Source organism: Doryrhamphus excisus, chromosome 10, assembly GCF_030265055.1.
Source record: "Doryrhamphus excisus isolate RoL2022-K1 chromosome 10, RoL_Dexc_1.0, whole genome shotgun sequence".
Taxonomy (NCBI): Eukaryota; Metazoa; Chordata; class Actinopteri; order Syngnathiformes; family Syngnathidae; genus Doryrhamphus; species Doryrhamphus excisus.
In genome coordinates this window covers 18499540-18511964 of record NC_080475.1, presented here as the reverse complement: position 1 = coordinate 18511964, position 12425 = coordinate 18499540, and the positions used below count along the sequence as shown (strand labels likewise).

Here is a 12425-nt window from a genome sequence, read left to right as displayed (position 1 = left end):
ATTATATATATGATAAAAATCTATTCGTATATGATATTTAACTGAAATGGCTGATCCCAACAACCAGTCGGGGGCGCCCAAACCTTTTCACACCACTGTGTGTGTAAAATGTGTATTATTTATTGGTGTGTATCTGGACTGTGTTTATCTGGAATGTCTTTTTTCCATCCCTTTGTTTGTCTGTTAAGGATTGCCGTGTTCTCAGTGACTGTGTTTTATGACGAGAGGATCGTGATTGTGGCAGAGCAGCGGCCTGACGCCAGCGAGGAGGACAGCTTTCAGTGGATGAGTCGGGTTCTGCAGGTATCCCTTTGGTGACTTGATTCAAGTACTGTTTGTATGTATTTTCATGTAGCCTTCCTGCATGAGATGATGCATATCCTCCTTGCAGGCCATCGACACTATCCACCAGGCCGGCCTGTACTGCCTTGCCCTGGTTCCAGCCAACACCCTCCCAAAGACACCCTTCGGAGGCATCCACATCTGTGAAACCAAGCAGAACTTTCTAGAGGGAAACCTGCACCCCTGCAATATCCTCATGTGCCCACACACCTGTGTTACCAACATGCCCAAACCACGGCAGAAGCAGCCTGGTGAGTTCTTTTAAATGAAATGAAACCTGCAAGTCTTTGATTGTTTTGTGCTTTTGATGGAAATGACTGTATGTGTATCATCTGTTTAGTGGACGTTGGTCCAGCTTCTATGCTGGTGGGCAACCTCGTGGCAGGGAAACGAATCGCCCAGGCCACAGGTAGAGAACTGGGTGTAGTGGAGGACCAGGATCTGATTAGAAAGGTACTGCAGACCATTCTACGGCAAGCTCGCCACTCATTGTAAGATTTACGGTGTATTAAAATGCAACACGACTAACAAATGTTGCACTGTCATGCAGCATGTTGAGGACATTTCATGCTTGTCTTACTGCCTTTTATTCCATTTGGGTTTACATATAGCTCTGTATGTGGCCTACAGTGATGGTAAGGTTCTAGACTGGCCCCTCCTTCGCTTCTGCTGCTTCTTCTGTCAGTCAGATGTGCATTTGCAGCTATGAGCAGCTTGGCCTGGAGCTCAGAGATGGCAGGGGTCCACACACAGATAACGTAATGGACAATTATAGGCTTGGACTAAAATGACATGGTGTTCTCAAAGCAACTGGCCAGCAGCCCAATAGCTTTCCTAATTCAACACACACACACACACAGTCTTATTCTTCCACTCCTCCAAGTTGGCCTGTCACGATAACACATTTTGCTGGACAATAATTTTCATACAAACTATTGTCTATAATTGATATTGTGTTATATTTACAATAATATCACACCATTTAAAAATTCTATATATATATATATATATTTATTTATATATTTATATATATGTATATATATATATATATATATATATATATATATATATATATATATATATATATATATATATATATATATATATATATATATATATATATATATATATATATATATATATATATATATATATATATATAATTGATATTATGTTATATTTACAATAATATCACACAACATTTTTTGAGACCATTTAAAAAATTCAATATATATATATATATACACACACACACACATATATATATATGTGTGTGTGTGTATATATATATATAATAATCATCTCAAAAGCATTAAACTTTAATTTCTCAAGAGCATTTAACATTATAATTGGAATTGCCAGATATTTTTTTAATTAAACAACAAAGAAAAAAAACAGTGACTATAAAATTCAATATATATGTATATATGTATATATGTATATGTATATGTATATGTATATATGTATATATACGTATATATACATATATTATATATATATATATATAAACAACAGTGACAATAAAATGACCTCTGTCTTCTTTCCCTCGGTTATATATCCAGGAATGACTTTTTGTGTACTGCTACATGTACGTTCTACCAGGCACTTTGTACTGGCTGTCAAACATATGGAACATTTCCAAAATGTTGGCTTTACCGTATTGAAAGGTTGTATTTCCTTTGCAATGTAAGGCCACCGTCTTACTGTCTACTGTTTACTTTACTGCTCTAACGCCTCCATGAGCGTTAACCGTCAGGACGAAGGCTCTGCTGCTCATCCACACTGGGGCTGCGTGGCATTCCACTTAAATCATGCCTTCAATCACATTAGCGTTTGCTTGCTAACTGCTAGCACTCCGTCTGTGTACACTCGGTAGTGGCCCTGCCCCAACATACTGGGGGCCACTGTAGACAGACACATGGCAGCCTGTGTGGTATATAGCGTATAACAGGCATATATGCTCCTCAATTCCTTTTTTTAATCCTTGTGATTTATCAATTATCATGGCAGGCCTAACTCAAAGAGATGTTCTTCACATTTACCAAATGCAATGTACTGTACTTTGTAGTTTATTTGGGTTTAAATAACTAAACGACAACTATATAGTAACTATAAATATATATATTGTAGAATAAAGTCACTACAAAGGACTGTTTTGGTGTGAACCTCTGATCGTTGTATCCGCTCCTATGTGCGCACGTGTGTGTGTGTGTATATAGCATGGCTTGCCCCCCACCCCCCCACGTTCTGATGATGTGTCTGATGGAGGGTGGCTGGTACTGAGCTGTGAGTGTTGAATCTATTCTTGTTTGGTTTGAGCCAACTGTGTAGTGTTCAGTCAGTGCCTTAGTATTCACGTATGTTGCTGTTCTCGCTTCAGCATCCCTCTAAAGTGAACTTTACCCCCCCCTTTACCGCCTGTATTTGGCTTCCTAGCAGGTACAGATGGTCCCAGCATGACCTGGCATAACATCCCTCTGTGGACACGGCCACATTCCTGTTATGTGCTTGCGTGTGTCTGAGCGATAGGTCACAAACAGAATATCTCTGGTAGATATTTAACATGAATAATGTCCATTTAACATCGGTTTAAAATGACAAAACATTAGCTCATGTCCCAATCATGGTTTTATGTTACCAATACCAATCCTGATAATCCATGAGTGAAACCGTCCGATCCCGATCCCATAGATGCAGTGTAAATGTTTAAATGTACTATTGGCTTTATTGGGGCTCACCAAGGATTTTCTACACAATGAAAATGAGCTACTCATCTTTAACATTTATTTCCATAGCTTATTCCAAGCCTAACTAAGCCAATATGCTGGTTTTAGCAGAACATGAACAACATGCTGGTATCCGCAACTCACCTTTTCTATTCCACAATGGATTTATTTCTAGTCTTCTCATTCACTAGAATGAAAAGCAGGTTTATCCCCCTCCGCTGGGCCCCTCCAGCCAACCTGAACCGCAAAAGTGGTTGCAGATAGCACGCACATCTCACGTTTTAAAGGAAGTATCGGCCCATACATGTCCATGCCAGGCTTTTTCACTGATATCGGCCGATAACGATCAGTCGGAGCTCTTTACATTACTTTACTTTACTCCAAATGTATTTGTTACCACTAAGATGTCGTCCATTGTTGGCTGTTGTACATTGTGTATTTGATTTCAGGCAACATTTGATGTGTTGTGTCTTTGAAATGGCTTTGACTTAACAACAATGCAGCTCTGTAAGAGTTATTTGTCGTTTTTGCAGCACCAATTCTTATCTGAAGCACTTCAGTGGAGAGCCCAGACAGACCCGGACCATGTTCTTTATGTGCTGTTGAATGCAAAGGTGGAGTAAGCCATCCTGTCCATCCAAGAAACTCGGCATGGATGAATGCATACATACATACTGGTCCATTTTGGCAGATGGAAATGAACCGTACTTCCTGTGTTCTTGCTGCAGGGGGTGCCAGTGTGCACAGCTACATGTGCTCAGCTACACAAAAGAGCAGAGAAAATAACAGCCACCCTCATGGAGCGAGGAGGCCTCAACACAGGAGACAACGTGGTGCTGCTTTATCCCCCAGGTAGACACACAGACACCCCCACTGCCTTTTCATCATCACTTCTCCCATACACATGAAGAATAGTTTTAGTCAGCAAGCTTTGTCTTGTATCTCCTTCCTCTGCAGGGATTGATCTCATAGCTGCCTTCTATGGCTGTCTTTATGCTGGTGTCATCCCTGTGACTGTGCGCCCCCCCCACCCACAGAACCTGGCTGCCACGCTCCCCACTGTCCGCATGATAATTGACGTGAGTATGCACAGACATAAAAGATGGAGTAGAATATTTTGTATTGTTGTCTAAACCACCACTTGCTTTTGTAAATATCATATAGAAATAAACTACTTCTAAAGTACTTATAACATATAAAATAAAAACTACTTTGGGTGTGTTTGCTCTGATTTACAACTGTAGCACTGCTAGTTTTGATCCTGCTTGTTGGGTATGAAGTGTCCATGATCTGACTGGAATCTTCCCATGGTGTCCCAACTCTAAATGAACCACGGCCCCCTTCTTAATAGTATCTGAAATCCAAACGATAAAGCCTCATTGTGGGGTGAATCTCCATCCCAGTGCCAGGTTGTCACGGCCGTCCCGTGTGGGGATGAATGGGAACGCCAGTATAAATGACATCTTCAAGATAAAACACTCTTAATGCACAAAGTCATCATTCAGGCTTACTTATTTGATATGATGCGCTGGCACTGTGAGGCGTTCAGGTGAACTCGAAATTTTGTGTGGTAGGCGCAAATAGTTTTTCATTTTTATTCACATACGCCCATGGCCCATGGCAATAAACGTACCCCACTTTGGAAACCACTGCCATATACTGTAAGCCGTTATATTATGAGATATTATAATTTTTTTTAAATTCCAGGTTCACGTTTGAACATGTCCCTAGTCAATCAGAACCAAGTCTTTCTATTACAATTCATGAAAGCATGCTGCTTGAACACTGATCCAAGTCTGGGAATGTTATGTTCCAGGTGAGCAAAGCCGCCTGCATCCTCACCACTCAGCTTCTCATGAGGATCCTCAAGTCCAGGGAAGCTGCAGCCAGCGTCAATATCAAAACATGGCCCACCATCATTGATACAGGTGCTCGGCTTTGGGTTATGTTTCTTCACTGCCAGGAAAACACTGCACCATTAAGGTGTCATTTTAAAAGTAGATTATGATTTTTCCCCTTTTTCTCTCTCAGATGATCTCCCCAGAAAGCGTCCTCCACAGATCTACAAACCCCCGACAGCTGAGATGTTGGCTTACCTGGACTTCAGTGTGTCCACCACAGGCATGTTGACTGGAGTTAAGGTAAATCAATCAATAATGCGTTACAGTGTCAAAATATACAGTAGACCCACACTAGTAACTAGTAGGTAGGTACACCCTGCACAATCAGATGAGGTTCTATAATATATATAATATGATGATGAAATATGATAATGTAAGGTTTCTATTGGCATGAGCAGAGAGACGTTAATACAAGAACATGAAGAGCTTGGTTATTGTTCATTGTACGTACCATATGTCACCAAAATGTGTGCGTTTGTGTTGATGATCTTTGTGGTTGTGGTATTTTTGTCAGATGTCTCACAGTGCAGTCAGCACCCTGTGCCGCTCCATCAAGCTACAGTGTGAACTCTACTCTTCACGTCAAATAGCCATCTGCCTGGATCCATACTGTGGCCTGGGTTTTGTCCTGTGGTGCCTCTCCAGGTATTTAAAAACACGGGCTGATAGGAACAAGCCGCATCATTGTTGCCACAGCATATTGAGCCTTTTAGCGCTTCAGTGTTTACTCAGGTCACCAGTCCATCCTCATCCCTCCCCTGGAGCTGGAGAGCTCACTTCCTCTGTGGCTGAGCACACTCAGTCAGTACAAGATCAGAGACACATTCTGCTCCTACTCTGTCATGGAGCTTTGCACAAAGGGCCTCGGGACCCAGACGGAGATGCTGAAGGTAAAAAGTGTGCAGGCAGTTGTCATCTGTGTCTCAGTCAGGAAACGTGCTTGTCATTTCTGTTTTTGTCAAGATAACTTCACAATAGCAATCACATGTGTGTGTGTGTTTAGGCACGTGGCCTGAATCTGTCTTGCGTGCGGAGCTGCGTGGTCATAGCTGAAGAGCGACCCCGGCTTTCTCTCACACAGTCCTTCTCCAAGCTCTTCAGAGATCTTGGCCTGTCGTCACGAGCCGTCAGCACCGCCTTTGGCTCCAGGGTCAACCTGGCTATTTGTATGCAGGTTGGCATTGCCACTGCTCACCCACGTGCTCCTGAATTGCTCTAATTGTTGAACTTTTATAGGTTGTTTATTGTTTATTTAGGATTATGTTTTTGCAAATCTTCTCACATTGAGTGTTTCCCCCCTGCCTGTGTCGTAGGGCACAGCTGGACCAGACCCCTCCACCGTCTATGTAGACATGAAGTCTCTGCGTCATGACAGGTGACTGGACTGGATTCCTATAGTCATATTTTTTTCATGGTGACAACAGCGTAAACAATATCTGCATCACTCAGGGTGAGGCTCGTTGAACGGGGAGCGCCACAAAGTCTTCCACTCATGGAATCAGGCACTGTAAGTATTGATTATTGATGTCTTTATACAATGCTAATACAGTAAAGTCTCGTTATATCCATATTGTCGGGAGTTGGAAAAAATGTCGATATAACCGGACTGTCGATATATCCAATCCTGCGCCGAACTGCATTAAAAGTGGGCAATAATGCACTCGACACAATGTCGAGCAGCTTAAATCAATCTTTGCTTAAGGATTTCAATACCAAAAAAGAACACGGCGAACGGCTGCTTCCAGTCAACTTTATTTTTCACACTTCCACCACCAGAGCACAGCACACACACCGATTCCCGCACTTCCTGGTTCACAGGTCATGCTCAACCCGCCCCACATAGCTGGCCAAACACATGCCTGCAACAGAAGAACCAACTGCGCCAGCATGTACATATGAAAAACAGTGATTATTGCAAGCGATAAAAAGATATCTGAATACAACACAATTAAATACATGTATTTGTACGCTCGTGTCTTCGTTGGAATAGGTATGTATGCTATGTCAGTTGGTTCTTCTGTTGCAGGCATGTGTTTGGCCAGCTATGTGGGGCGGGTTGAGCATGACCTGTGAACCAGGAAGTGCGGGAATCGGTGTGTGTGCTGTGCTCTGGTGGTGGAAGTGTGAAAAATAAAGTTGGCTGGAAGTAGCCGTTCGCCGTGTTCTTTTTTGGTATTGAAATCCTTAAGCAAAGATTGATTTAAGCTGCTTTTGTATCGATATAAGCAGACCAAATTGGCTGGCGGGAGATGAAAAGGGCATCGTAGTAACCGGATTATCATAATAACCGGGTATCGTACTAACGGAACTAATTATATCATAAAAGACTAGAAATTTGCCGGGAAATGAAAATAGTATCGTAATAAGCAGTACTTCGATATAACCGATATCGATATAACGAGACTTTACTGTATGTGCCGTGACGGACCTGAAAATGCAACTCTTCATGTCCAATGTGTTGTATTTTAAGATCCTACCAGGCGTGAGGGTCATTATTGTAAACCCAGAGACCAGAGGTCCACTGGGAGACTCTCATCTTGGCGAGGTAAGTGGACAGATGATGGGATAGACGAACATAGGATTTCATCTTTCTGACACAAATGAGACTGACTCTGTGACTCTAAACATTGTGTGCAGATCTGGGTGAACAGTCCTCACAGTGCTAGCGGCTACTACACCATCTATGGGGAAGAGAGCCTGCAGGCTGACCACTTCAACACACGACTCAGCTTTGGGGAGCCCAACACTCTATGGGCCCGAACAGGCTACCTGGGCTTCATCAAGAGGACCGAGTTACTGGATGCCAGTGGAGGTCAGATGGGATTTTTCAATAACAGAACAGGCCTTTTTCCCTCATAACTAATCATTTAATAAGTAATAAACTAATAATGTTTGCTTTTCTGTTGCAGATCGCCATGATGCCTTGTTTGTAGTGGGCTCCCTGGATGAAACGTTGGAGCTGAGGGGCTTGCGTTACCACCCCATCGACATTGAGACATCGGTGTCTCGAGCTCATCGCAGCATCGCAGAGAGGTGAGATAGCCTAGGGCATAGATACACAATGATATTCATATTTCAGTATTTCAGCACAGGTATTATCCGCTAGGGCGGTGGTACACACTGGGTGATGGTCTCGTACATTAGTGCACTGTAAAGTAAGCACTGTAGATGAACAAAAACAATGAAGCAGTCAACGTTAACTTGGGACGTTGGGATTTCATTGAAACGTTAGTTATTAATAGTAGTATTTGTGTGTATTTCCTGTCTTTTTGCATTGGACAAAGTGTGACACTGGTGTGGCTGGTATAGTTCCTCCACCTGATGAGGGTCAGATTCCAGCTAGTATGTCTACAGCAGGGGTGCTCATTAAGTCGATCGCGAGCTACCGGTCGATCGCGGAGGTGGTACTGGTCGATCGCTGGTCGATTGCGGCGTGACATTAAAAAAATATCATCCCAGCATCAATGCCGTCACTTTATTGATATACAGGGCAGCCATTCAGATGACAACTGAATGTTGCCCTTCGGGCGACCAATCAAATCAAACGACGTCTCTAAGTGCAGCAGAACTTACGATGTCAGCCTATCATCCATCCCCGTTACTTGATTGACATACAGGACAACCAGTCAGATGACAACTGAATTTTGACCTTTAGGTCACCGCTCATGCGTAAACAACGATGCAAAGTGCTAAGCTAGTCGGCGAATTGCGAGATTTTAAGCCCTCGCTAAAGTTTATGGTCACTAAAATGAGTGAAGGAGCTGGACCAAGTAAAAAGGCAAAAACTGGACCAACTAAAAAGGCAAAAAACATATCACTTCCATACGGATATGGAATATTATACGGATATTATGATACGGATATTATCCATGACTCATAAACATTTGGAAGTGTGCGTGAGGCTGGCTATCAGCAGCTACTGTCCGGACTATGCATCCCTGGCTGGTTCAATTCAGTGCAAGTCATCAAAGTAAACTCAGGTAATTACAAAAAAATTTAATAGTTAATTATGTGTGTTTTGCAATATTGGCTCATTTTGTTATGTAAGGTACATCAACATACATTGTACGTACAAATAATCCTCAATACATTTGAAAATAAATAGATGTTTTGCATTTTTGTAGTGGGTAGATCATTTTGACTCGGTCATTTTAAAAGTAGCTTGCATGCTGAAAAAGTGTGAGCACCCCTGGTCTACAGGGACATCTAAAGGCAGCGCTTCCTCCGTATTTCGTTACGTGTTGCTGACACCAGACCTCCACTTGTGTTCTCCAGTGCTGTGTTTACGTGGACCAACCTGCTGGTGGTGGTGGCCGAGCTAAGTGGTTCCGAGCAGGAGGCCCTGGACCTGGTGCCCCTGGTTACCAACGTGGTCCTGGAGGAGCACCACCTCATCGTGGGTGTCGTGGTCATCGTGGACCCAGGAGTGATCCCCATCAACTCCAGAGGAGAGAAGCAGCGGATGCACCTGCGGGACTCCTTCCTGGCCGATCAACTGGACCCCATCTACGTGGCCTACAACATGTGATCCGGCTGCAAGGGGGTCTGTGGATCCATAGTGACCATGGGGGGGCATGAAGTCAGCACAGTCTTGTCACAGTCTTGTCCTGAAAGTACGGCGGCTGTACTGTATGAAGTGTGCTTCCTACTTCTTTAACATTGCTGATGTTTTATAGGAGATCTTTCATGATCGCCAGGAAACAATTCATTGCTTTTGGTCTGAACAATCATGCAGATTAGAAAAACAACAAAAAAAGGCCCTTCACTTTTCAGTGGCAGGAAAGCACACCGGAACGCGGAGAAGAGCTGGAACTTTCCCTCTTGCACTTTAAGTCCTCACACCTCTAACGCCCTCTTCCTGTCTAGCCTGCCTGAAAGGGAAGGAAGGACCTTCCTCCACCTGACAGCGGAAACCTCACCATCAGTATTAAGTGTCGCCGGCAGGGGGCGCTCTGAAGTTACCATGCCAGAAAAATCTGCAAAATGGCAGTGTGCTGACTGAGGGGGGTGCACCTTTCCTGAAAGGGCTTGGTGACCCCGACAAAAGATGCTCATCTTGCAACACAAGCTGCTTCCTAAATGACCCATCAAGCTTCGTCAAAGACCAAACAAACAGGAGCTACTTTTATCATCTTTGCCTCATTTGGGGTGTTTTTCTTCATTTTACATCCACTGTCTTGCACAAAAAGAGCCTGTCTAATTGTGGAGGTGATCTTCACCATGGACCCAAAAGTGGACCTCTTGGTGACTACCAAGCTGACCAGGCTGGCTCTGGACCACATCCCATTCTTAGGAAGCACACTGCTGTTTCTCCCCCAATGGTGTAGAACTGTGACGTTACCACCGTCTGGGGGAGCTTGTGTAAGTTCTCCATCGTAGGAGTGGAGAACATCTTAGAACAGTCAAATAGTGTTGATGGGTCAGCAGAAGGCAGTCACGTGCCTTTTCACAACCAAGCCCTATTGTGACAATATGGACTGTTGAATTTCATAGAGATATCACAAATGAGGACAGAACTTTGCCTTATTGAAGCTCCTCCTCCTGTCATTGAAGAAGTACAACACCACCTTTCCATTTGTGTCGTTTGCATAGAAGGGTGGTGGCTACCTTTTTTACTAACTTTGTTTTTCCTCATTCCATCATCACATATTCCCGTTTCATATGAATGTCTAACACTGAAAACAACCATGGTCGCACGGTGGACGAGTGATTGGCATATTGGCCACACATTCAGGAGATCGGGAAGACCTGGGTTCTCCCTGTGGGTTTTCGCCGGGTACTCCGGTTTCCTCCCCCATTCCATTGGCCACTCCAAATTGTCCATAGGTATGAATGTGGGTGGGAATGGTTGTTTGTCTATATGTGCCCTGTGATTGGCTGGCCACAAGTCCAGGGTGGACCCCGCCTCTCACAGCTGGGATAGGCTCCGGCAGACCCCCGCCCTTGTGAGGATAAGCGGTATAAAAGATGGATGGATGAAAAACAACAGAGTGACAGTTTCCAGCAAGTCATAGAAGAATATTTCAAAATGAAAATCTACTTCGTAAAAGGTAGGAGGCAAATGAAGGTAATGTTGGTGTTTATTGGTTATTTTACAGCTCAAATACTGTCATCACTGTAGTTATTGTGCACATGAGACTTGGCTGATGTTTCATCATTCACAGCATTTTTATCATTAGTTTTAAATGATGGTTTAACATTGTTAAAAACAAAAACCATGTAGAGGATTCTGGCAGGAACACCAGCACTTTCCTTCATATTGTTCAGTGTGAGTGCCCCTCAATGGGTCTGTCTGAAATGGGTGTGCATCATTTGATTATTGGCTTTTTTAAGTAAAACGGTGGGTTTTTATTGGCATATTAAATCGTTTGTTGTTGTTTTTTTAATATTTCTTTTTTAAAGTCACCTCCACTGTAACTTTAACCCGTTCCATCCAAATATGGAACCCGAGATATTTAGTAGGGTTTCCATTGCTATTTTCTTAGTGTAATGTTTGTTTGAAATGCCACAATTCCTGCAAGCAAGCTGCTTTTACATCCTGGGAAATTGCTACTTGGAATCCGTGCAGTGTCAAAAAGTGACGCGTAGGCAGGCAAGTAAGATCAACTCCTTGAAAAAGTGAAGCACTTGAGTCACTTTGTGATATTCCTCTGTTGCAGCCGACTCAATTTGATGGCAAGTTTTGAATAAACTTTTATAATTTATTGTTGGCCTTCCTACCTTTTTCAATAGAGATTGGTGCTATCCAAATGGGGGAAGGTGGATGCTCATAGGTTGTTCACCACCCTGTTCTAGATGGGTTTGTCTTCACCTGTGGGCTGGGAAAAGATCTCCAGAGGCATCCCAACATGGACAATGCAAGAACATCTCATGTGAGTGCTTGAGCTTTCCAAAGTTATTCCAAGCACAATATGTTAACCTGTATGTAAGTTTGGATCCTGTTGACACAAACCCAAGGGCCCACAATATTATATACCTCAGTGACTTGTCTCTTCACTATGCATCACCGAGCTGCAGCAGTTTCCTTCAATGGTGCGATTTCTCCTAACTTGTCTTGACAAACAAATTCTGTCACACTGTCATTGGATGTGGTTCATGTCAAATAAAATCAGATGCTTTGTCAGAAATTCATGTCATCGTCTACATTTTGACACACCTCTCGAAGGGGACCTATGATGCTTTCCCCTTCTGACCTATAAATGTAGTGCAGGACACTGTGATCTCACAGTGAGCCTTGTGAGAAGTCACCGGTTCGATCCAGCTGTGACTTGATGTGGGCGTGCCCGGCTACAAACTATACAAGCTGTTAACTGTACAAACACAGCGGAATGAGCATGCCGGAGGTGGGCTGTGGGTGGAATAAATTCAAGCAGACCGTTTGGAAATCCTAGTCAATAGAGATGGAATAGTTGCAGATTCTGGAAGAACTAGAAAGCTTTCTGTGCTGGTTATTGAG

General features: G+C 43.2%; 1 protein-coding gene across 4 annotated transcripts in view; it reads left to right on the top strand.

Annotated features, from left to right (window-relative positions):
• Positions 1 to 12110, top strand: part of LOC131137619 (disco-interacting protein 2 homolog B-A) — an 87392-nt gene extending 75282 nt beyond the window's left edge. Inside the window, exons 22-39 of one of the 4 annotated variants that reach the window (XM_058085773.1) lie at positions 189 to 303; positions 392 to 593; positions 683 to 795; positions 954 to 977; positions 3602 to 3682; positions 3797 to 3920; positions 4026 to 4147; positions 4885 to 4996; positions 5100 to 5209; positions 5484 to 5614; positions 5691 to 5859; positions 5973 to 6143; positions 6283 to 6344; positions 6419 to 6476; positions 7440 to 7514; positions 7607 to 7781; positions 7879 to 8002; positions 9245 to 12110. In XM_058085773.1, coding sequence (XP_057941756.1) covers positions 189 to 303; positions 392 to 593; positions 683 to 795; positions 954 to 977; positions 3602 to 3682; positions 3797 to 3920; positions 4026 to 4147; positions 4885 to 4996; positions 5100 to 5209; positions 5484 to 5614; positions 5691 to 5859; positions 5973 to 6143; positions 6283 to 6344; positions 6419 to 6476; positions 7440 to 7514; positions 7607 to 7781; positions 7879 to 8002; positions 9245 to 9497 — 2221 coding nt within the window. In that variant the 3' untranslated portion in view covers positions 9498 to 12110. The remainder of the gene's footprint in view (positions 1 to 188; positions 304 to 391; positions 594 to 682; positions 796 to 953; positions 978 to 3601; positions 3683 to 3796; positions 3921 to 4025; positions 4148 to 4884; positions 4997 to 5099; positions 5210 to 5483; positions 5615 to 5690; positions 5860 to 5972; positions 6144 to 6282; positions 6345 to 6418; positions 6477 to 7439; positions 7515 to 7606; positions 7782 to 7878; positions 8003 to 9244) is intronic. The other 3 variants (XM_058085771.1, XM_058085774.1, XM_058085772.1) reach the window with 3 other exon arrangements.
• The last annotated feature ends 315 nt before the right edge of the window (positions 12111 to 12425 follow it).